We start from the raw sequence: 23,871 nt of genomic DNA on the forward strand, positions 1-23,871 counted from the left end.
ACACAACCACTACGCAACCATAGGTTTCTGCTGTCCTAAATCACTATACAACCACTACATAACCACTACACAACCACTACACAACCACTACAACCACAGGCTTCTGCTGTACAGCAAGGGGAGGAGCCTCCTCTGGTTCCTGGAGCTGTGAGCTCATGCCCTCTGAGGACTCCATTGCCCACAATGCAGCTAATGCTGCTCTCTGCCTCTATGAGATGAATGAACTGGGCTGGGGAAATCAATGACATTGCTATGCTAAAATGGTGAATGAAAAGAAAGCCAATTCTTGGTCAAACCTCTTCAGAAGCCCTCCACCCCCCACCCCTCACCCTCTTTACCTACCACACAAACACACGCACACACCTGTACACACGCACACACACACACACACACACACACACACTTTGTGAGGAAGCACAGGGTTTTGCCAGCATGCTTTTTCCTCACATTGAGTTGTAACTATGACATTACTGACCCATAGAATTCTCAGGACCTGTGTGTTGATAAGACATCTTCCTAGTAACATGAGGAGTATGTAGAGAATCAAGAGCAAGAGAGGTAAAAGGTTGAGTCATGAAGGATGTCTAGGCAACTCTTAGAAGACTATCATTATGGTCAACATACTGGCATTCATTAATCATTAACAACTCTGGACAGACAGGGTACATGGCCCCTGCCATACAAGTCCCTTTGGAGTAAAATACAGTACATACAGGGGTGGGGACCGGGGCATCCTCTATTGCCCTGCTCTTTAGACGAGATGGAGCAGGGGGTGGTGACCGGGGCATCCTCTATTGCCCTGCTCTTTAGACGAGATGGAGCAGGGGGTGGTGACCGGGGCATCCTCTATTGCCCTGCTCTTTAGACGAGATGGAGCAGGGGGTGGGGACCGGGGCATCCTCTATTGCCCTGCTCTTTAGACGGGGGTGCAGGACCCGGACAGGGCCACGGTGGCAGACGTCTTAGACCCAGAATAGCACTATCTCGGTGGGAGTCCCTCACACGAGGCAGCTGCTGTAATTAGGACTGTCAGTGGAGGCCCCTGGTGAGCACTGGGACACGGATAATGAGTCAGCCTACAAGACAAGGACCGCAGGAGTGGAGAGTGGCTGCAGAGACAGGGTCTCCTCCGCCGTGGGGCACCATGGGGCACCAGGTCACTCTCTGGAAGAAGTGGACCCCCGGGTCTCGTCTGGGCCTTGTGGGTTAACCCAACTAGGACTGCTGATCCTGGGCTGCGGATCTGTGGATCCTCCCTGTGGCCCTGGGTCTCTGCATCCCAGGGTGTTTGGGTGAGGAGGGGTCCCGGATCTGTCATTACTGTAACAGTCAGAGGTTCAGTGAAGCATGAGGAGCTGACCGGCTGCTGCAGCAGGCATACAGCTAGCTGGCTACAGTCTGTTTGAAGTGCCAGTGGACCTGGAGTGATGGATGCTTGGTTAATTGGAGTAGTGTGCAATGCCTTTAATCCTTCCATATTGCATCACATCACCTAGTATTAGTGCTGTTCGTTAACTAAACTCACAGAACATGTATGGATGTTTCTCTGAACAAATCAGAGCTCTAGAACACCTTATGGCTGCTATAGAGACTACATCTGATTGGAAACAATAAGTGGAATAAGTTGAACTACTGTATACTGTAAGGATAGGAGGCTAGTATGGGGAAACAACCAATCGGTATCAGAGGGACATAAAATTGACCAAGCACTAGAGCCCTAAAACTCAAATCTGGACCTCAAAGCCAGTTCCACTCCAAAAATGATTTACAACTGAGACATCAGGTGAGTACAATTAATAATCAGGTAGAACAGACAACCAGCAGGCTCTGGACCTCGTGGGGTCAGAGGTGAATACCCCGTCACTTTAACTTGAACATTTGATTGGCTATCTCTCTCTCTCTCTCTCTTTCTCTCCCTGTCTCTCTCTGTGTCTCTCTCTGTCTCTCTCTCTTCTTTCTCTTTCTCTCCCTGTCTCTCTCTCGTCTTTCTCTTTCTCCCTGTCTCCCCCTGTCTCTCTCTCTCTCCTTCTCTCCCTGTCTCTCTCTGTGTCTCTCTCTGTGTCTCTCTCTGTGTCTCTCTCTGTGTCTCTCTCTGTCTCTCTCTCATTGTGTCTTTCTCTTTCTCTCCCTGTCTCTCTCTCTTCTTTCTCTTTCTCCCTGTCTCTCCCTGTCTCCCCCTGTCTCTCTCTGTGTGTCTCTCTCTCTCTCTCTCTCTGTGTCTTTCTCTTTCTCTCCCTGTCTCTCTCTCTCTCCTTCTCTCCCTGTCTCTCTCTGTGTCTCTCTCTGTGTCTCTCTCTGTCTCTCTCTCATTGTGTCTTTCTCTTTCTCTCCCTGTCTCTCTCTCTTCTTTCTCTTTCTCCCTGTCTCTCCCTGTCTCCCCCTGTCTCTCTCTGTGTGTCTCTCTCTCTCTCTCTCTCTCTCTCTCTCTGTGTCTTTCTCTTTCTCTCCCTGTCTCTCTCTCTTCTTTCTCTTTCTCCCTGTCTCTCCCTGTCTCCCCCTGTCTCTCTCTGTGTGTCTCTCTCTCTCTCTCTCTCTGTGTGTCTTTCTCTTTCTCTCCCTGTCTCTCTCTCTCTCCTTCTCTCCCTGTCTCTCTCTGTGTCTCTCTCTGTGTCTCTCTCTGTCTCTCTCTCATTGTGTCTTTCTCTTTCTCTCCCTGTCTCTCTCTCTTCTTTCTCTTTCTCGCTGTCTCTCCCTATCTCCCCTGTCTCTCTCTGTGTCTCTCTCTCTCTCTCTTTCTCTCTCTTTCTCTCCCTGTCTCTCTCCCTGTCTCTCTCTGTGTCTCTCTCTGTGTCTCTCTCTGTCTCTCTCTCTCTTTCTTTCCCTGTCTCTCCCTGTCTCTTTCTGTCTCTTTCTGTCTCTCTTTCTGTCTCTCTTTCTGTCTCTCTCTATGTCTCCTTCTGTATCTCAGGATTCCTTCTATTACATTACAGGTTGACTATCAAATTGCACCATATTCCTTATATAGTGCACTAGTTTTGGCTAGAGCCTTATTCTATTCCCTATTCCCTATATAGTGCACTACTTGTGTCCATAGCAAAGCGTAGGTTCCTGTCTCATGTTAGGTGATACAGGATAAAAACACACCATGTCAAATAGCCCCTAAAACCTACATTGTATTTAACATGTGACATGTTTTTCAAACTGAACTGCTGTAGTCTGATACAGTGTGTTCACTCTGCTGACATCACTTGTTGACAAACAGCCCAGACTATAATACTAACATTAGTAACTGCTGTGAGGGTGACATACCCTGTGTGCATCCCAGTTGTCACCCTTCCCTATATAGTGCACTACTTTTGATCAGAGCCCTGTGGACTATGAGGGGAATAATAGTGTGATATTTGGCACACAACACTCCTTTGTTCACCTCTGCTAATGAGAGAAGACAGGGCAACTGAGGCATTTAGAGGGAAAGAGGTGGAGGAAGGAGAGGGAGAGGTGGAGAGAAGGGAGGGAGGAAGGGGGAGGCCACACAGGGAACATGACAGGGTGATCATACATCTGCATCATACACCTTAGCTACAATCTTATCCAGAGGGACTTACTTACAATAAGTGCATTCACCTATTGTAGGTAAACCAACCACATCTCATGATCATTTGAAGTAAAACTACTCTCTGCAAAATCAGTGCTAGTAAGACTATGGAATGATACATACAGTGCCTTGCGAAAGTATTCGGCCCCCTTGAACTTTGCGACCTTTTGCCACATTTCAGGCTTCAAACATAAAGATGTAAAACTGTATTCTTTTGTGAAGAATCAACAACAAGTGGGACACAATCATGAAGTGGAACGACATTTATTGGATATTTCAAACTTTTTTAACAAATCAAAAACTGAAAAATTGGGCGTGCAAAATTATTAAGCCCCCTTAAGTTAATACTTTGTAGCGCCACCTTTTGCTGCGATTACAGCTGTAAGTCGCTTGGGGTATGTCTCTATCAGTTTTGCACATCGAGAGACTAAATTTTTTTCCCATTCCTCCTTGCAAAACAGCTTGAGCTCAGTGAGGTTGGATGGGGAGCATTTGTGAACAGCAGTTTTCAGTTCTTTCCACAGATTCTCGATTGGATTCAGGTCTGGACTTTGACTTGGCCATTCTAACACCTGGATATGTTTATTTTTGAACCATTCCATTGTAGATTTTGCTTTATGTTTTGGATCATTGTCTTGTTGGAAGACAAATCTCCGTCCCAGTCTCAGGTCTTTTGCAGACTCCATCAGGTTTTCTTCCAGAATGGTCCTGTATTTGGCTCCATCCATCTTCCCATCAATTGTAACCATCTTCCCTGTCCCTGCTGAAGAAAAGCAGGCACAAACCATGATGCTGCCACCACCATGTTTGACAGTGGGCATGGTGTGTTCAGGGTGATGAGCTGTGTTGCTTTTACGCCAAACATAACGTTTTGCATTGTTGCCAAAAAGTTCAATTTTGGTTTCATCTGACCAGAGCACCTTCTTCCACATGTTTGGTGTGTCTCCCAGGTGGCTTATGGCAAACTTTAAACAACACTTTTTATGGATATCTTTAAGAAATTGCTTTTTTCTTGCCACTTCCATAAAGGCCAGATTTGTGCAATATACGACTGATTGTTGTCCTATGGACAGAGTCTCCCACCTCAGCTGTAGATCTCTGCAGTTCATCCAGAGTGATCATGGGCCTCTTGGCTGCATCTCTGATCAGTCTTCTCCTTGTATGAGCTGAAAGTTTAGAGGGACGGCCAGGTCTTGGTAGATTTTCAGTGGTCTGATACTCCTTCCATTTCAATGTTATCGTTTGCACAGTGCTCCTTGGGATGTTTAAAGCTTGGGAAATCTTTTTGTATCCAAATCCGGCTTTAAACTTATTCACAACAGTATCTCGGACCTGCCTGGTGTGTTCCTTGTTCTTCATGATGCTCTCTGCGCTTTTAACGGACCTCTGAGACTATCAAAGTGCAGGTGCATTTATACGGAGACTTGATTACACACAGGTGGATTGTATTTATCATCATTAGTCATTTAGGTCAACATTGGATCATTCAGAGATCCTCACTGAACTTCTGGAGAGAGTTTGCTGCACTGAAAGTAAAGGGGCTGAATAATTTTACACACCCAATTTTTCAGTTTTTGATTTGTTAAAAAAGTTTGAAATATCCAATAAATGTCGTTCCACTTCATGTTTGTGTCCCACTTGTTGTTGATTCTTCACAAAAAAATACAGTTTTATATCTTTATGTTTGAAGCCTGGCAAAAGGTCGCAAAGTTCAAGGGGGCCGAATACTTTCGCAAGGCACTGTATTTCTGCATTAGCCACATCCCAGCCCAACATCTCTACCCATCGCAAGACCCACTGGTTGATGCTTATTTATAAAATAAAAAAAACTCAGACCTCATTCCCCCTATCTGAGATACCTACTGCAGCCATCATCCTCAGTCACATTCTGTTAAAGGTCCCCAAAGCACCCACATCACTGGGTCGCTCCTCTTTTCAGTTCGCTGCAACTAGAGACTGGAACGAGCTGCAAAAAAACACTCAAACTGAACCGTTTTATCTCCATCTCTTCATTCAAAGACTCAATCATGGACACTCTTACTGACAGTTTTGGCTGCTTCGTGTGATGTATTGTTGTCTCTACCTTTCTTGCCCCTTTGTGCCCGATAATGTTAGTACCATGTTGTGCTGCAGCCATGTTGTGTTGCTACCATGTTGTTGTCGTGTGGTGTTGCTACCATGCTGTGTTGTCATGTGTTGCTGCTATGCTATGTTGTTGTCTTAGGTCTCTCTTTATGTGGTGTTGTGGTGTCTCTCTTGTTGTGATGTGTGTTTTGTCCTGTATTTAATTTTACATTTTTAATCCCAGCCCCCATCCCAGCAGGAATCCTTTTGTTTTTTGGTAGGTCGTCATTGTAAATAAGAATATGTTCTTAACTGACTTGCCTAGTTAAATAAAGGTTCATTTAAACAATGTAAAAACACCCCAGTCTCTGTGTGTCTGAAAATAATGAACTTTAGAAACAGTGACTGAGTGACCATGTCGCCTGTAAGGTAGACTAGCATCCTTGCTGCACACACTCAGTTAGTTGTGCTACACTAGGCTCTGACATCACAGGCAGCCTGCATGGCTGTGAGTGACTAAAGCTGACAATCGCTTTACCTCCGAGAGAGAGAGAGACGGCAGAGAGAGGGCGAGAGAGCGTGAGAGAGAGAAGACAAGAGAAGAGAAAGAAAGGGAAAGAGGGACAGAGAGAGAGAGAAAGAGAGAGCGAGAGAGAGAGAGAGAGAGAGAGAGGAATACAAAAAGCACTCAGCGATGGGAAAAACAGCCAGGGATGATTCACACGCAGGCAGCACCACAAACTGAGGTGGCCTGCCTTCCGTTATGGAGTCTGTGAGTCATATTTACCACAGTATTGCTCCACTAGGCGACTTCCTCCCCAGTCCCCATCAGAACAAACCCAACTGTTAATATTTACCCGATGACGGAAATCATCAGTGTCTGGAGGTACTTCAGACAAGGTGTGCATCACAAATGGTACTCTATTCTCTATAGAGTGCACTACTTTTGAGCAGGGCCCATAGGTTAAAGTAATGCATTATAAAGGAAATAGTGTGCCATTTGGGACTAAGAAAAGGACGAACATCTGGAATCCAAAAGGCTCTTTGGAAAAACCTGCATGTTGGCCCTTGAACCACTGTGTAGATCCACGAGGGAACTCATCAGAACCAACCTGTGGTACAATATCTCCTCATATCTATTCAAATTCCAAAGACTTAAGGAGAGGAAAGTAGATGAAAAAAATACAGCAGTCTTAATATAATCCCAAAACCACAGTAAAATAGTGGATGTTTGAGACTTTTCCACAAAAAATGAAGTTACAGTTTATGGAAACACAACCGGTTGTTTCATGAGGATAATAAAATATATGCAGGAAGTGACTAGATAGAGATAACTGTGTTCAATATTCAGTATCACACTAAAAGCGTTGTCAAATGCATGTCAATAATTTGGCACACAAAGTTTAGCCTATGAATAGCAATGAATGATCCATCTAAACGCGCAAGCGTCAACGGCATAGGACTGTGCTGCTGCTCTATGCCTAGAACTGGACAGCGCCGTGGTGCTGAAATGCTCAGCGACATCTGATTCTGCACACACAGGAGAAGGAACGTTCCCGTTTTTATAACACTGACAGATAGGCTAACGTTGAAAATCATTATACAGGACATATCTAATTATTTATTCAAACGCCATTGTTTCATCATTGTTGTGTAATATGTACGTGATTGAAAAGGAAGTAGTATGATTTGACGCGAAGATGGCGCCCGTTGCTAACCCAACCCAAAGCCAACAGAGTGAGAAGGCCGCTTAATAGCCTAGGATTCAAATGCACTGCTAACTGTTGAAAGGCATAGGCTACTGAAGCATATTCAGCCGACTCAAAGATTCTTCTCCCTGCTCATATTATCCGAAAATTCATTTGGAGAACAGACTAAATGCATAGCCAACATGCTGCCTTATTGTAAAAGCTATTTCTACAGGCAATGATGTTCATAAATATATCTTCTCTACACTCAGAACGATCAGCCCATTAGAACAGGCAACATGTGCAGGACGTAGGCTACGTAACCCTGAAATGTGATCAGCTCCAGCTCGCGACAACCAGTTACAACAGGGTTACCCCAACCCAGCACTCACTGCACGAGCACGGCTGACGTGACAGTTAGCGCGCGATGTCCCCACAATGACTCTCTCTCTTTCTCCACTCTCTCTCTCTCTCACACACGTTTGAATGATAGCGAATCATAATGGCTTACTTTAGCATTGACTGTTCCTTCTCATCTTCCTTTTTCTGTCGGTCCATGACGCCCAGGATGATCTTCCTCTCATCCTCGGTGAGGTGGCTGAGGTCCGGCAGGTCGGGTAGGGCTCCAGCCGGCGGGGGGGCGCCTGGGCCCCGGGGCCCGAGTGGAGCTGACATCGCTACACACAATTGCTAAAAAATAATAATAATAACATTTTTTTTTTTTAAAGACCAACATTGAGTGATAGAATGAATATACTTAATTTGAATAGAAAATTGCCTAATTTCAAAATCATATGGCTTCTCTCTAATATTAGGCTGAAATATTCAATTGGTGTGGTTATTGTATTCATAATCATAACCACTAGCATAGGCCACCCTAATGCAAGACATTTCGGTTGGATTGTTCACATATATTCTGACGCATGCCGGTATATTTGGGCTTTAATAATAAGACACAATATGTCAAAATGTTCATTTTTACAAGGAATGCAGACATGCTTTCTATATAGCCTCAATTTCCACCCAATACACGAACCTTATCTGAATGGGATTCAGCGGTTTTGTTATAGCAGGCTGCTACAGCTCATAATAAATACAGAGAAATTAATCGGTGAGGAACACAAGACCCAACTAATTCTAACCCATCGCGGTCATCCAACAGAATGATCGCCTAATTCTCACACAAACTCCCCAATTCCAGTAGCCTATGAGACATACACTGGAGATGCTGGACAGAGGCCCTTTGGTTTTATAACCAAAATGTACGGTCTTCTGGAAACAAGCATTCCAAACACAATTATCCTATTCCATTCACGGATGAATTGTAGAGAAATATAGAATAGAGCTCTTGCCTTTTATTTTGCAATCATGTTAAATCCTGTCTAACCCATCGCGGTCATCCTTTAGAATGGGTTTGCTCGCATTTTGAAATAAAGACGTCGCCTCTTTCCTTGTTTGTTAGTTTTTCTTTCGAGTCCTTGCCCCACACTCTCTTTCTCGCTTTCCTCCAGGTTTATAATTCTTGGAGATTTCTTAAATGCACAAAAATGGATGCAATGAAAAAATCCTGATAGGAAGAGTAGGCGGAGCGATGGAGACGCGTAGAACAAAGCTGAGCGCGAGTGGCTCATGAAAAAGGAAGGGGAGAGGGGCGATTGTCGACGTATTTTCGTTGACATCAGGCATTTGCAAAACACGGACTGGAGGTCATTTGCAGCTGGACCATATTATAAAAAACATTTGCCTGTTAAAGAGCATTTTCGGAAGAAAGGTGATGTGAAATGTACAGCGAAAGTTAAAATCTTCATCAGCACACAATAAAACTGGCACATTAGAAATGTGCATTTCAACACCATGTCGCTGTCCAGTTTGCTGTGTGGTGCAGCAGCATATTGTTGAGCAGCACACATTCTCTTCTGATAGGATTGCCTCTCCAACTGGAGGTATGAATAAAGTTGTGTTATGCAGCATTCATATTCCTAATTTGGTAACACTTTATACTACTTTTAACCATCCAGGTACAATAATAACAAATAAAAAACATTTGTCCTAGAAAAAAGCTAGCACCAACACAGTCCATGTCTATCATTGATGTATCAGCTGCTTCTTGTGACACTGCTTCTTAACATTTTAGTCCCATCATGTCAAACACCTCTCTTATCCACTCTCACCCCATCCCAAGGCTCAGCCCCCTCATCCCAAGGTCCAGACCTAACCCCTTACCCGAAGGCTCAGTCCTAATCCCTTATCAAGGCCCAACCCTAACCCCTCATCTCAAGGCCCAGCCCTAACCCTTCAACTGAAGGCACAGTTCTAACCCCTTGACCGAAGGCCCAGCCCTAACCCCTCATCTCAAGGCCCAATCATAACCCCTCATCCGAAGGTCCAGTCCTAACATCCCCCCTTCCCAAACCGTGCTCGTGATCCAGGTTTGATAGGATTATGAAATAAGGCATAAGCATCATAGCTAAATCCTTCCGTGATAAAGTGGATTGAACACTATACCTCATAAAGAACAAGTCCATTAGCATCAATACACTGAGCCCAACACAAGCTAATCCACTTTGAGTCAGAATGCCAAGAAATCATTAAACACCAAAACACTGATAAAAGTGTGTTGAACTTGTAGCTACTGCTTTACTTAATCCTCTTTGTATCTCGGGCGGTACATAAGGCTGCAACAATCTTCTGCCATCAGTCTCCATCTTTGGCCACAGCTTGTGCTATCCCATGAGACCCATCACTTCAAGCTCAGCCACTACTCTCCGTCGCTAGGGAGTTTTTGGCCTGCCTCTCCTGCTCTTTCCAGTTGTTGTCCACCTGAAGGGAACTTTGGGGATCCTTTCTGGTGGCATACTTAACACTTGTCACAGCCAACGAAACCTTCATCTACAGTAACCCCTATACAATATCATGCACCTTGAGTCACAATGCTAAAAAATCATTGGTAAAAAAAATCTGTCTAATTTTGTGTTTGACGGCCCTGCAACATACAGTTGAAGTCGGAAGTGTACATACACTTTAGCCAAACTCATTTAAACTCAGTTTTTCACAATTCCTGACAGTAAAAAATGTCCTGTTTTAGGTCTGTTAGGATCACCACTTTATTTTAAGAATGTGAAATGTCAGAATAATAGTAGAGAATTATTTATTTGAGCTTTTATTTCTTTCATCACATTGCCTTTAAATTGTTTAACTTGGGTCAAATGTTTCGGGTAGCCTTCCACAATAAGTTGGGTGAATTTTGGCCCATTGCTCCTGACAGAGCTGGTGTAGCGGAGTCGGGTTTGTAGGCCTCCTTGCTCGCACAAGCTTTTTCAGTTCTGCCCACAAATTAACTATAGGATTGAGGTCAGGGCTTTGTGATGGCCACTCCTATACCTTGACTTTGTGTCTTTAAGCCATTTTCCACAACTTTGGAAGTATGCTTGGGGTCATTGTCCATTTGGAAGACCCGTTTGCGACCAAGCTTTAACTTCCTGACTGATGTCTTGAGAGGTTGTATTCAATACATCCACAGAATTTTCTTACCTACCCATTTTGTGAAACGCACCAACCCCTCCTGCAGCAAAGCACCCCCACAACATGACGCTGCCACCCCCGTGCTTCACAGTTGGTATGGTGTTCTTCGGCTTGCAAGCCTCCCCCTGGTGTTTATACTTGCGCACTATAGTTTGTACAGATGAACGTGGTACCTTCAGGCGTTTGGAAATTGCTCCCAATGATGAACCAGACTTGGTCTACAATTCATTTACTGAGGCTCTTGGCTTTTGATTTTCCAATGACGTCAAACGTTTTCTGGAATTTTCCAAGCTGTTTATAGGTACAGTCAACTTAGTGTATGTAAACTTCTGACCCACTGGAATTGTGACAGTGAGTTATAAATGAAATAATCTGACTGTAAACAATTGGTTGGAAAAATTACAAGCACAAAGTAGATGTCCTAACTATCTTGACAAAACTATAGTTTGTGAACAAGAAATTTGTGGAGTGGTTGAAAAACGAGTTTTAATGACTCCAACCTAAGTGTATGTAGACTGGCGACTTCAACTGTAGGTATATCAATTACAATACAGACCTCCTTGGTTACTAGAACTCGGGCACATTAAAATAACCATTCAGAAATATATTACTAAAATATGCCAAACAAAACACAAATGATGCTAATCTGAGCACCTTGGATATTAATTGTATATTTTTTAAAAATGTAATAAAGTGTTGAAAAGTCGCATCGATATGAGAATCAGTGTATTTTGCCTACCAAAAAAACAGTACTCATTTCAGACCCAAAAATATCATACCACATCTTTATTAGCAGTGTATCAATAAATACAAAAATCACTGTCAATATAGTCAACCCTTAGCATCATGCAATCTAAGGTTACTGAATCAGTAAACAATAGCTGAAGGTATGTGGTGGTGTAGGGAGGACAAACATTTAAGATATTTTCTAAAATAAACCTTCTGGTGATATTTGACGCATGTTGTTCTTCTTGGTTTCTAGTGTATTCTTATTTCAATACAATATCATCCCCAAATTACTGTTCCAACGATAGCATTCATGTAGTCATCATCTGGGGGTAGGAAGTTTTACCATGACAGTTGGGACACTTATGTCATCAAACTTCACAATATTGACCCATATTTCTCTTTTGTAATAAGCCTTGGAGAGGTGGAATGAGTTCTTTCAAAGTTTTAGATAGGGTTGTGTTCAGGAGGGTGCAGTCTTTTGAACGTTGCAGATTAGAATGTCATGAATATAACTGAAAGGATCCACAGCATTGTGTGCAGGGTTGCAAAATTCTGGTATCTTTCCCAAGTGGCCAGGTTTGTCAGAAATCCAGTTTGGAATATTCCTGGAATACAGGAGGCTGCTGAGGGGAGGACGGCTCATAATAATGGCCGGAACAGAGCAAATGGAATGACATCAAACACATGGAAACCATGTATTTGATCCCATTCTGCTCCAGTTATTACCGCAAGCCCATCCTCCCCAATTAAGGTGCCACCAACCTCCTGTGTCCTGGAACCATGAGGGACCAAGCAGGAAATCCAAGTACGTGGAATTTCTGGAAAACCAGAGGAATTTGGGAAACATCCCGACATTTTGCAACACTAGCTGTGTATGTCTGAACGTGGCCCAAGTGTTTGTAGAGGCAGAGTAGTCCTTCAGTCCTCCAACGCCATACTGTCACTGGCGTCCTAGTTCACAACGGTGACCACATGTTTCTCTTTCTCTGTCACCACGGGCATGGAGCCAGGCTTGCTGTGCTTGCGTACGTTCCTCTCCCTGGGACACACAATGAGGCAGAAATTAACTCAAACATCAGGAACCAAATCATGAGAATATTCAGACACAGAGAGAGAACCGTTAGCAGAGTACACAAAGGAGTTAGTGCCAGACAGGTGGACTGATGTCATAAAATGTAGAATACACTAATAATGACATGTGAAAAATACACAGAGCATCTAGGCTACACTGCCTTCAGTCACAGCTCCTAGGTACACATGGATGATATATTACAATAATGTGTTACTACGTTTCAGGACCAAAAACCAACACAGACTAATATTTGATGAATCATAAACTGGTCATGATGACACCATCACATCCCCTTAGAGACTTTAGTGTAAATGAGCAAAAAGCCCATGATGACCAAGTCATGAGGGACCATCCTGTCGCCCATTAGGGTAAGTGTGCCTTGGTAGGGCAGTCAGACCTATTCTGGCAGCCAGCTACGGCCTCAACCACTACATGGACCTTCTGCCATACTTGGACAGAGGCCAGGGTAGTTCTGAACCTACTGTGTTAACAGAGATTGACAGTTTCCTTTGTGGCAAGGCCACAGACCAGGTCAACCACCCGAAAACCTCCTCCCATCAACACAGACAAATAACGTCCAAAACAACACTAACCTTCCCAAGCACTTCACCAAGAAGTCAATTCTACTGATATACATACTGTAACATATAGACTTCTGTGGTTAGACTGTTCCAAACAAGAGTATTGAGGATATGTGCAGATATAGTTAAGAACAGAAAGCCACTGTAGGGTAGACAGTAGAGGCGTGGGTAAAGGAGGAGCCCATACTTCCTGCGGCGAGCCTCCTTCATGACACGCAGCTCCTTGCTCTGGCCGTAGATGGACTTTGGCAGGTGGCGGTGGCGCGAGATGCGGCGGATCTGAGGGTGGTGCTGGAACTTCTCCTTCAGCTTCTGGCTGTAGTTCACAGCTGCCTTCTCCCTAGGAGCCAGCTAGACCACAGGGGGGGGACAGAGAAAAATAAATAGTAGGTAAGGAGAAAAGAAAAAGAGAAAGGGAGAGAAAATAAACAAACAAAAGAGATTTCAATCTACTACTGAGGTTTACTTGGGAGCCTCATTTATCAGTATACACTGATTGCCCGTCCATAATGACAACATTTTCATGGGAAAACTGAAATCTAAATCAAATTGTTTAACTGTATGACTGTCCCCTGGGACGTTAAACCATGGGGAAAAGCAGGTTTGAAAATGTTCATCTTTGGATACAGTTATCTTTAACACCTACTACTGCTCGTTCATCTTTGTGACTTGGATATTATGACTGAACGATAGGCCCCATGTTTAGTTATAAGACGGTAAAATATTCGCAATCATCTACAGTATAGGGCTGTCCCCAACCAAAAACCATCTTGGATCACTGAATGTAGTCTCTTCTTTCGACCATTGATTGGTCGAAATGTATAAACGTGTAATTTTCCATATAGACACACCCTATGCGTTTTAATAAAATAACACACACACACACACACACACATATATACATACATACACACATACATACATACATACATACATACATACATACATACATGAGCTGTCTGATGCTCACTGTTTGATTAAATAAGATTTTTTTAAATACTCAAGAGGGAGCAAGAGATCAAGTTAACCAGAAGGGGAAAAAAAACCTGTCCCGACTATCTTCCTCCCGTTCCTACTGGCTTTCGCAGATTCTGCAGTTACTCTCCCGAAGATTTCGGTAATAGGCTATATGAGAAGTCGGGAAACTTTGGCAATTTATCTTACCATTTCTACCGATCTGAGATCCAGTTATGGTTCTCATATGCACATTTTTGTGCAACAATTTCATTTATAATAACGTCTTCGTATCTCAAAATCATTGTCATTTAGTTTATCAAAATGTAATCCAAATCTAAATGAACATTTTAAACCTAAAACGTAACTTATATTGCCAACTATGTAAAAAATATCCTATAAAGCCACAACGGATAACAAGTAATCAGGTAGGCCTATTTTATGACGTTTCCACTAGATCAGGGTATGACATTTTTTGGCTATGGAAAGGGAGAGAGCTCGAAAGATTTTTCAAATACATGTAGGAATTATTGTCATTCTCAATGGATGTAAAAACAGACTTAGTTTGCTTGCTGTTTGAGGTGAAGAAAATATTAGAGAAGCTCCACAGCTTGCAGTGGTGCATTAAGCCAATCAGAAATACTATTAGATCCCCAAATGGGCACATTTATATGCCTACATTTGCGAGCAGGCCAGGTAGCCTATAGGCCAACTTCAATGCGTAAAATCAGTTGCGTGTCCTTACTCAATATTGACAGGAGCACTCCAAACAAGACAATGACTAAATTGACAAAACAAATAATGGAATGAAACAAACCAAAACTTGTTTCACACAAGTGTAGCATTGTTTGCGGCGCGCACAAAATATGTGTCCACTCCGACAATGAGATCGGTAAAAGACTGGAATAATAATACATGAACTGTTCAGAGAGACTGTGTGAATCAGGCCTTCATGGTTGATTTGTTGCAAAGAAACCACTACTAAAAGACACCAATAAGAAGAAGAGACTTGCTTGTACAAGAAACACAAGCAGTGGACATTAGAGCGGTGGAAATCTGTCCTTTGGTCTGATGAGTCCAAATGTGAGATTTTTGTTTCCAACCGCCGTGTCTTTGAGACTAGAGAGTAGGTGAACGGATGATCTCCGCATGTGTGGTTCCCACCGTAAAGCAAGGAGGTGTGATGGTGCTTTGTTAGTGACACTGTCAGTTATTTATTTAGAATTCAAGGCACACTTAACCAGCATGGCTACCACAGCATTCTGCATCTCAACAGTTGATGTGGAGATGTGTTTATTACTTGAACTCTGAGAAACATTTATTTGGGCTGTAATCTGAGGTGCAGTTACTCTAATGACCTTATCCTCTGTGGCAGAGGTAAATTCCACAAATAACAGGTTTGCCTTGTTAAAAAGGAATTGAAATGCATTCCACGTGACTACCTGTTTGAGAGAATGAGTGTGGAAAGCTGCCACAAGGCAAGTGGTGGCTACTTTGAAGAATCTCAAATATAAAATATATTTTGATTTGTTTAACACTTTTTGGTTAAAATACATGATTCCCTGTGTGCCATTTCATAGTTTTGATGTCTTCACTACTATTCTACAATGTAGAGAAAAAACAAAGAAAAACTCGTAAATAAGTAGGTGTCTGGTCCGGTATATTTACTACTGCTCAACTAAAAACAATACTGGTCGACTAACAGCCTAACGACCAACCTATCGACCAGTCCTAGCACAGTAAGTAGTACATAAAAAACATTCACATTCTAATCTGAATGAATGGTCCGAGAGCAGGCTGTAGACAGCCATCCAACACACCCTTCACTCTCCATCTCCCTTCCTCTCCCTCATAAAAAATCTTGAGCGTCTCTCATTCTCTCCGGACGTAGTTTCCGAGGATCTCTAATTGGCCACTCTTCCAAGGCTTTTATTCTAATTATAATCAATTCAATTTGAAGGGAGATTAGCTAATAGCTGCTGCTGATGTTGAGGTACACTGCTTCCCTTAGACCAGGCCAACAACCTGTTAAATGTTATTTATGAAAACCTGAACATTTACAGTGAAAAAGGAGCAGAGCAACACTGACTCTGCAGTGATGGCCTCCACGCTCTTTCAATAGAAAATGAGTAGTAGGCTTAAGGTGTTATGTAGCTGTATGAGCCGTGTTTCCAGAGATAGTGAGCTCCAAATGTATTGGGACAGTGACAAATGTGTTGTTTTGGCTCTGTACTCCAGCACTTTGGTTTTGAAATGATACAATGACTGAGGTTAAAGTGCAGACTGTCAGCTTTAATTTGAGGGTATTTTCATCCATATCGGGTGTACCGTTTAGAAATTCCCACAACCATTTAAGGGACCAAAAGTATTGGGGCAAATTCACTTATGTGTGTATTTGGTCCCACATTCCTAGCACGCAATGATTACATTAAACCTGTGACTACAACATTTTTGGATGCATTTACTGTGAGTTTTGGTCATGGTAGCTGTGTGTTTTGGTCATGGTATCATCCACATTAACGTAGAAGTATTTAGAAACATTTTATTCTTATTTACAATAAAAGTGACTCCAATATGATATAATACCTTATTTACCATTCATTTCTATGGGGCACAAAATGATCTGAAACCACCAAAACAAACAGCAAAAGCATTCAACAAATTTGTATATTCACAAGCTTGATGTAAACATTGTGTGCTAGGAATATGGGACCAAATACTCAACTCTTCACTACACAAGTGAATTTGTACCAATACTTTTGGTCTTCGTAAAATGGCCCCCCCATTAGAAATGACAGCACTTTTCACTCCATATCAGGTGAACCGTTTAGAAATGACAGCACTTTTTGTATAGTCCCCCCAACTGTACAAAAAGTGCTGTCATTTCTAAACGGTTCACCTGATATGGAGTGAAAAGTGCTGTCATTTCTAAACGGTTCACCTAATATGGAGTGAAAAGTGCTGTCATTTCTAAACGGTTCACCTAATATGGAGTGAAAAGTGCTGTCATTTCTAAACGGTTCACCTGATATGGAGTGTAAAGTGCTGTCATTTCTAAACGGTTCACCTGATATGGAGTGTAAAGTGCTGTCATTTCTAAACGGTTCACCTGATATGGAGTGTGAAGTGCTGGCGTACAAAGCCAAAAACAAAGAATGTGTCACTGCCCAATACTTTGAGCTTGCTGTATGTATAGGCTATATATAGCCATACTTCTCATGACTGTCATGAGAATGTGTGATACATACAATAATTGGTGCGATTTCAAAAGGTGAATTTACAATATGTCAAAGGTCAATGTTACTCCAAGTAACATGAAAAATAGGATCACGGGACAAAAAAGAATGACACAGTCACAGTGAGGTCAAAGGTAATCTCATAGAAAGGCATCAAAAGCCAAAAACCAGAGAGAGACACTGCAGTTGCAACAAACAGGCTGAAGACTTCCACTCTTCCTGAGATCTGACAGACAGCCTTGATTCAGCATTTATTTTTAATTAAAGACCCTCCAGTCCAACTTGATTGTTAATGCTTCATTATTTCCAGAGTGGCCTCTCTCTTTAAGTGATTGGGCCTATTCAAACTGCTGATAGCAGCTGGGCTCGTCTGATCTGTTTAAGTGCAAAGCTACAGAATAAATCACCTCTTATACACTGACAGTAAAACAAGTGCCAAAATGTTCCCAATTCTCCAGTGTTAAGCTGCATTAAGGGAATAAGGAAGAGCGAAGCAGAAGGGGGATGGATATTGGAGATGGCACCAAACAACATCCATTCATCTCCCTTGCAATTCATCCTTGTACGCTAAATGCTGGTTTTGGCATCAGATGAAAGGAGTAAGGCTAGATGGTGTTAGAATGTTTAAGATACGCAAAACAGAACCTTATATTTCAGGCAATGTGTAAATAATGTATTGAACATACAGAGAGTTAAGAGGTTAAAGAAAACATAACAGTAATGCCAAAGTGGGCAAAAAGTACATCCAATATTTGGGCTGGGCGATGCTAACGTTAGCCTGCTGGAACACCTCTAAGTAATTCAAGTCACTATTTCCCCAAAAATACATTTTAGTGAACTATCCCTTTAAATCCACTCTATAGTGCCACATTGCCCACACTGACTGACTGGTCAGACTGTGTCTATTGGTAATCAAGAGTTCCAAATAGCTCCAGTCTGTCACTAACCCTGCTCTGCTGTCCCTATTGATCCATTGTACTTATTGAAAGTGATTCTGTTCCAAGTCAGTCAGCATCCATCAGAGCCCTTGGCAGTGCCACTGCTGTTGGCACCCTGGCCTCTCTCTCTCTTACCATGCAGAGCGTACCACAGTGGGCATCAGGCCATGGCAGGTTGAGGAATCCAGCAAACTCGCAAAACGGAAGGCCAAAATCAGAGCTCCAACAAATGCATCAGAATATTAGCATATGGGCCTATCAGTTATTGGTAAGAACTAAAAATGTATCTGGGATCCATCTTTCTTTCATGACATTACTTTGATACCCGACACCTGCAAGTTACAGGACGTGCGTACACTACTTCTAAAGGAGAGGAAGAGGACTGTGTCTCACCAATCCCAACTTCTCAGCAGCGTTGGCCTTCCACAGTCGGATGTTCATCTCATCTGAAGCACTCAGGATGTACTTGTTGTCTGACGACCACTTTATGGAGATGACGTGCTGCATGCGCTTGGTGTGGTACACCTCCCTGTGAAGTCACACACACAACCACACACACTGAACACAATGTTGCTGTACAAAAATAAATACATCAAAGCTGATGATAAACACACACGGAGACGTAGGATTCAGAACAACAACCCTGGAGTAGCCAGCAAGCTGCTGGAACCCAGTGTCTGAACCCCTGGCACCACTAACCTGCTGTGGCCACTGTCTTTGGGGAAGATGCGGATGGTCTTGTCAAAGCTGGCCGAGACAAACTCCTTACCAGTTGGAGAGTAGTCTACATCCAGCACGGCTGAGACATGGTCCATGTGGACGGTGAAAGGCTTGTCCAGGTACCTCATATCATATGTATACAGACTGAAGGGGCAGGAAACGCATGCGGTTGGTTAATAAATACAAAGAAGAGATGTTAACACACACCACCGTGCTTCTCTCATTTGTGGTGCAAGGACAGTAAATACAAACACTCGTGAGACATGCTGTTATTGTAAAATAAGTGTAAATGTACATTAGAAATAATAATTCTATGACTCCCCAAACAATTGCATGAACAAAATCATTATTAGCATTGGAAATACAAACTTCTCTCCAGGAATGAATGAGGCCTATGTGATGTGGTGAACATGTTGTAAACTCAACACATGTTGAATTGCATCACTCACTTGTAATCTTCATTAGAGCAGGTAAAGTTATAGGCTTCCATGGGATTCCAGCACAAAGTGTTGCTCCTCATATTCATGATTACCTATATAGGAAATCACACATTCATTCTTCAATACACTAACCATTAGACACATTCCAGTAATGAGAGGACAGTATGGAATGGGAAATGAGTTTAGTAAAGGGCAAAGTCATGGGCAGTAGGGCTGGACGATATGGGCAAAAAATCTAACGCCAATTTTTCTACCAAATATTGAGATTGCGATTTTACATCAAAACACTTGGTTTTCCTGTTGGAATCATAGAAATAGAATGATCATTCAAATGTTATGGTTGGAATACAGTGGCTACTTGGAATGCAGTTTTGTTTGGCATGACAACGAGGAAAGGGAGGAGATGGTTGTGACAGAGTAAGAACCAAAGTGTTGGTCAGCGTTTACCATGTTTCCCATGGCCAGCAGCCTACCATCCTGCATCCCACTGCTGCCTTGCCTCTGACCCGACTCCCTGTGGTCACTAAAGATTCCATGGCACTTATCGTAAGAGTAGAGGTGTTAACCCCGTTGTCCTGAATTCCTAATCTGGCTACCTAAAGGGCTCCTTCCTCTCCCCTGTAACTATTCCCCAGGTCATTGCTGTAAATGAGAATGTGTTCAGTCAACTAAATTAAATGGGACCCTAATTAGATTTAAATAAATAGGTACATTCAGACAAAGACTTTACAATATTATTATCCTTTTCCTCTGATAAGAACAAGCTGTTTCACAAACAATGATATACTCCACCATTGGTATTGTCCAATATTAGAGCAAAAGATTTCTAGCAAGATTTGCAATCAGTGGAATTAGCTAGGAAGCGATTAGCCTTGCTAAGAAATTCTAGGCACATTTTCAGCTAATGAGTGTTTTGCAGAGTGCAAGTTACACAAACGAATAGAAAAATAAAGAAAAGGTGAATTTATATTAAGAAGCAAAGTGGAAAGCTGTGTCGTTCTTGTTAGAAAGAAATCTGTTGACTGCATGCTGTTTGGTCAATGCATGCAGTGAATCTGGAGCACGAGGAACTGCCTGCTTGAGTGACAGGGGCCGGGGCTTTGTGTGTGAGATTGGGAAGCGGCCAAAAGAGGAGAGAAGGAGAACTCTTCAACTAGAGTAATATATCAAAAGTTTTTAAAAACGGGCGTTAGACAGATGGCTAAGTGGCAATTCAAAATATTGCAGCCTCTTGCGATATGGATATTGCACATGTCAATTTCGATTACTTGTGCAGTTCTAATGGGTAGCATCCCAAACAGCACCCTACGAGCCCTCGTCAAATGGTAGTGTACTAAATAGGGTGTCATTTGGGATGTAAACGTAGAAATGTACCTTTTTAAGAGGTGTCGCTTCCCTCATGTCATACAGCACAATACTTCTGTCAGAGGCACAACTTGCTAGAAGTTCAGTCTGAGGAGAAAAGCAGGAAGGTCAACTAAACATTTTTCTAAAAGTCATACAATTCTGTGTTTTATACAACCTTTGACCTACATAGTCCTGATATGGGTATAGCCTCCATTATTGTGGTGAATGGAGGCTATAGCCAAAGATATCTATAACAAACACAAGATAGTTAATCTGTGTCGTTTACAGTTTGAGCAGGCAAAGCATAGTGGGCATAACAAGCAAGGAGGTAGGCAAAGCCAAGCACGAGCTAGCAAGATCCTATTGGTGCGTTTTAGCATGTATTTGCATATTTCCATTAGGGAACGCCTCCTCTGTGGGGTGTGTGTGTGCGCACAATCTCAATTCGACCATGCACTCCTTCTAAACAACGCATTTTTTCCCCCAGTTTGGCAAAGCGTCAAATCTATAAATATTAGTACACTGTGTTCGTAACAGATTCTAATTTTGGGAACAGAAAAATGTATTGTTTCAACAATGAGAATTTGCAGAATGTCATCCCAGTTTCACCTAGTCCCATCCTCTCCCACCACCCGCGACTGGACTTCCTCTCACTACTATACATTTTGGTGGTCAGAAAACATTCTAAAACGGATACTTCAGCTTTATAGCCTCTGTGACGTGTCTGGGTTACGCCTTGTGTCTGTTCTATAGCAATGTCAGGGTCTGTATTCACCAAGAGTCACAGAGCAGAAGTGCTAATTTAGGACCAGCTTTGCCTTTCAGATTATAATTAACAAGATTATATGGACCTGATCCATGATCAGGAATCATACTACTTCTGCTACAATCCACACAGGGAAAGAGTTGATTACCTCTACAGGGTTGAAGCGGACGCAGCTGAAACTGTCCACGCCCCAGGAGAAGGAGCGGATGGGGCTGCTGCGTTGCTCATCCCAGATATCCACCTGCTGGCCACACGTCACAAACACACCCTCCTTCTGGTGGTGGTCGATGCTGGTGAACACAGACTGGAAGGAACAAACATCCTCAATCATCATCACAGACTTGAGGGAATACATTACAACAACCAGTCACCCTGACTGTAAGGAATATCTCCAAACCCATAATTCTTATCATCATCACAATCTTTAATGATCGGTCCACTCGATGGTATGCACATTTTACAGCGTTGCTTAATGAAATCCGATAGGTTTGGTCAGAGATACACGCTCTGAGATATTAACTGAGCAGAATAATGACAGACAGACACGTCCTCCTCCATACCTTTCCAAGAATAGTATTGAGAGGTTCCTCTTCCTCTCCGTAGCTGGGAGTCTCCATCTTCCACTGTTTTATAGTCTTGTCATCACCAACCTGTTATTCAGAAACACAAGCATGTTTACTTTCACAGAAGTTCGAGGTTGATTCATAATGAAGTTGTGTCACAAGCCTATAATTCAGCAGATGGCAACCATTCTGTGAGATGAACCCAGGGGTGAATTAATTTAGTCTGTTGTAAAACATTTTGCAATGGAAACTGTTTACTCCAAATGGAAAAAAAATTGCAACCAAAACAAGAGTTTCTATTAGAGCAATTCAGATTGAAACTGGGAGGGACCTTTCTGTTTACTTAAACGGTAAACAGTTTACCAGACCAGGGGTCTATTCATTACTTGGATTCCGTTGCAAAATGTTTGGTCTGTTGCAACGGAATCCGAGTAATGAATATACCCCTGGTCTGGTTAGTATCCACTAGACAGGAAACGGAAGCAAATGGGCCAGAAGGTTCTATGTGAACTTGTCCATTGCACAACATTAAGTTACAGTGTGCCCTAGTGAATACAACCCTGGATAGTGGAACAGATACTGTACCGTAAAGAAGGAGGTGCCACAGAAGCGGACGACCATCCCCCTGACAAAGCCTTCATGGGCCTGGAGTGTACGAACACACTCACGTTTGGTTAGATTCCACACCTTCAGCTGAGAAACAAATCAGTTAGTCTTACAGTATAAACAGGTCATTTAGATGCACCATCTCAATGCACAGACTTATCATTATATATGTTTGACCATTCCAAAGTTAGACATGTAGCCTATAATTCTTAGATTTGCAATCAACTCATATTTAACCAGGCCATTGCTAACTCAAAGTATAGTTAGTTAGTTAACTACCTCTCCATCGCAGGAGCCGGACAGCATTGTGGAGAGGCTCTTGGGGTGCTTGGCCATGCAGTTCACCCCATCCCTGTGGCCGTCCAGAGAAGCCAGGAACGGCTTGGCGAACACGCGCTCCAGCTTGGTGGCATTCAGGGCACGGGTGTATTCTCTTGGCACCTCGAACGGATGGAGGGACGGGTCGTAATTTCTTGGTACTGTAGGTTACATACACTGTTAGAATACGTTTTTTTGCCAGTGTTGATTGAGCTAGCTATAGCTCTATACAGTGGATTGAACTGTGTGTTAGCTAATATGCACTAGCTGGCTAACTATCTGTACTTACCACGCTGGATATCCAACTTCGTCTCACGGACATAGTCGTCCGGATTCCTGGAGAGGACTTTAACTTTCATTGCGTGAATGTGTATAAAACTCTATACTTCTTCCACCAAAAATGTAACACGGTAAAATGTTTCGCACGGCCATGTGTTTACGTGTGACCTCACCTACCGGATGTTGAGGGCAATATCCGCCCTTATTTGACGGAAGTGTGTTTGTTGATTGCGCTTACAGCGACCAGACAGAACATTACCAAAGATCTTTGGTGACACCATGTGGACTGATTATCACTGTACTTTGGGCTTCAGATATCTTACTAAATTAGACTTCTTGTGGGACATGACAACTTTTTTATGTTTATTACATTGCAGTAAAATACGCAGAAGGAGAAATTGCATTGATTTGCGTTTTATATATTTAATAGCAAAGCGATAGTACCAATTTGAAGCTTCAAAAATTAGACCTCATTCGACGGAAATGACATCACCACACACTCAGAGAGCTTTG

At 42.7% G+C, this 23,871-nt stretch overlaps 2 protein-coding genes across 4 annotated transcripts in view; both read right to left on the minus strand.

Moving 5' to 3' along the window:
- The window catches only part of rims2a (regulating synaptic membrane exocytosis 2a), a 236,513-nt gene extending 227,649 nt beyond the window's left edge, over positions 1 to 8,864 (minus strand). Inside the window, exons 1-2 of one of the 3 annotated variants that reach the window (XM_036971069.1) lie at positions 8,640 to 8,864; positions 7,799 to 7,977 (exon numbers count right to left, since the gene is read on the minus strand). In XM_036971069.1, coding sequence (XP_036826964.1) covers positions 7,799 to 7,962 — 164 coding nt within the window. In that variant the 5' untranslated portion in view covers positions 7,963 to 7,977; positions 8,640 to 8,864. The remainder of the gene's footprint in view (positions 1 to 7,798; positions 7,978 to 8,639) is intronic. The other 2 variants (XM_036971142.1, XM_036971075.1) reach the window with 2 other exon arrangements.
- Positions 8,865 to 11,580: 2,716 nt separating this feature from the next.
- On the minus strand, positions 11,581 to 23,763 carry LOC110512409 (DDB1- and CUL4-associated factor 13). Its single transcript, XM_021592817.2, has 11 exons — positions 23,369 to 23,763; positions 23,041 to 23,240; positions 22,741 to 22,848; positions 22,153 to 22,242; positions 21,741 to 21,896; positions 20,854 to 20,931; positions 19,489 to 19,571; positions 19,019 to 19,183; positions 18,713 to 18,848; positions 13,379 to 13,542; positions 11,581 to 12,577 (listed from the first exon to the last, which is right to left on the minus strand). The coding sequence occupies exons 1-11, from the start codon at positions 23,436 to 23,438 to the stop codon at positions 12,490 to 12,492; spliced, it is 1,338 nt and encodes a 445-aa protein (XP_021448492.1). The 5' UTR covers positions 23,439 to 23,763; the 3' UTR covers positions 11,581 to 12,489.
- Between the last annotated feature and the right edge of the window lie 108 nt (positions 23,764 to 23,871).

The sequence above is a fragment of the Oncorhynchus mykiss genome, chromosome 3 (genome assembly GCF_013265735.2).
Source record: "Oncorhynchus mykiss isolate Arlee chromosome 3, USDA_OmykA_1.1, whole genome shotgun sequence".
Taxonomy (NCBI): Eukaryota; Metazoa; Chordata; class Actinopteri; order Salmoniformes; family Salmonidae; genus Oncorhynchus; species Oncorhynchus mykiss.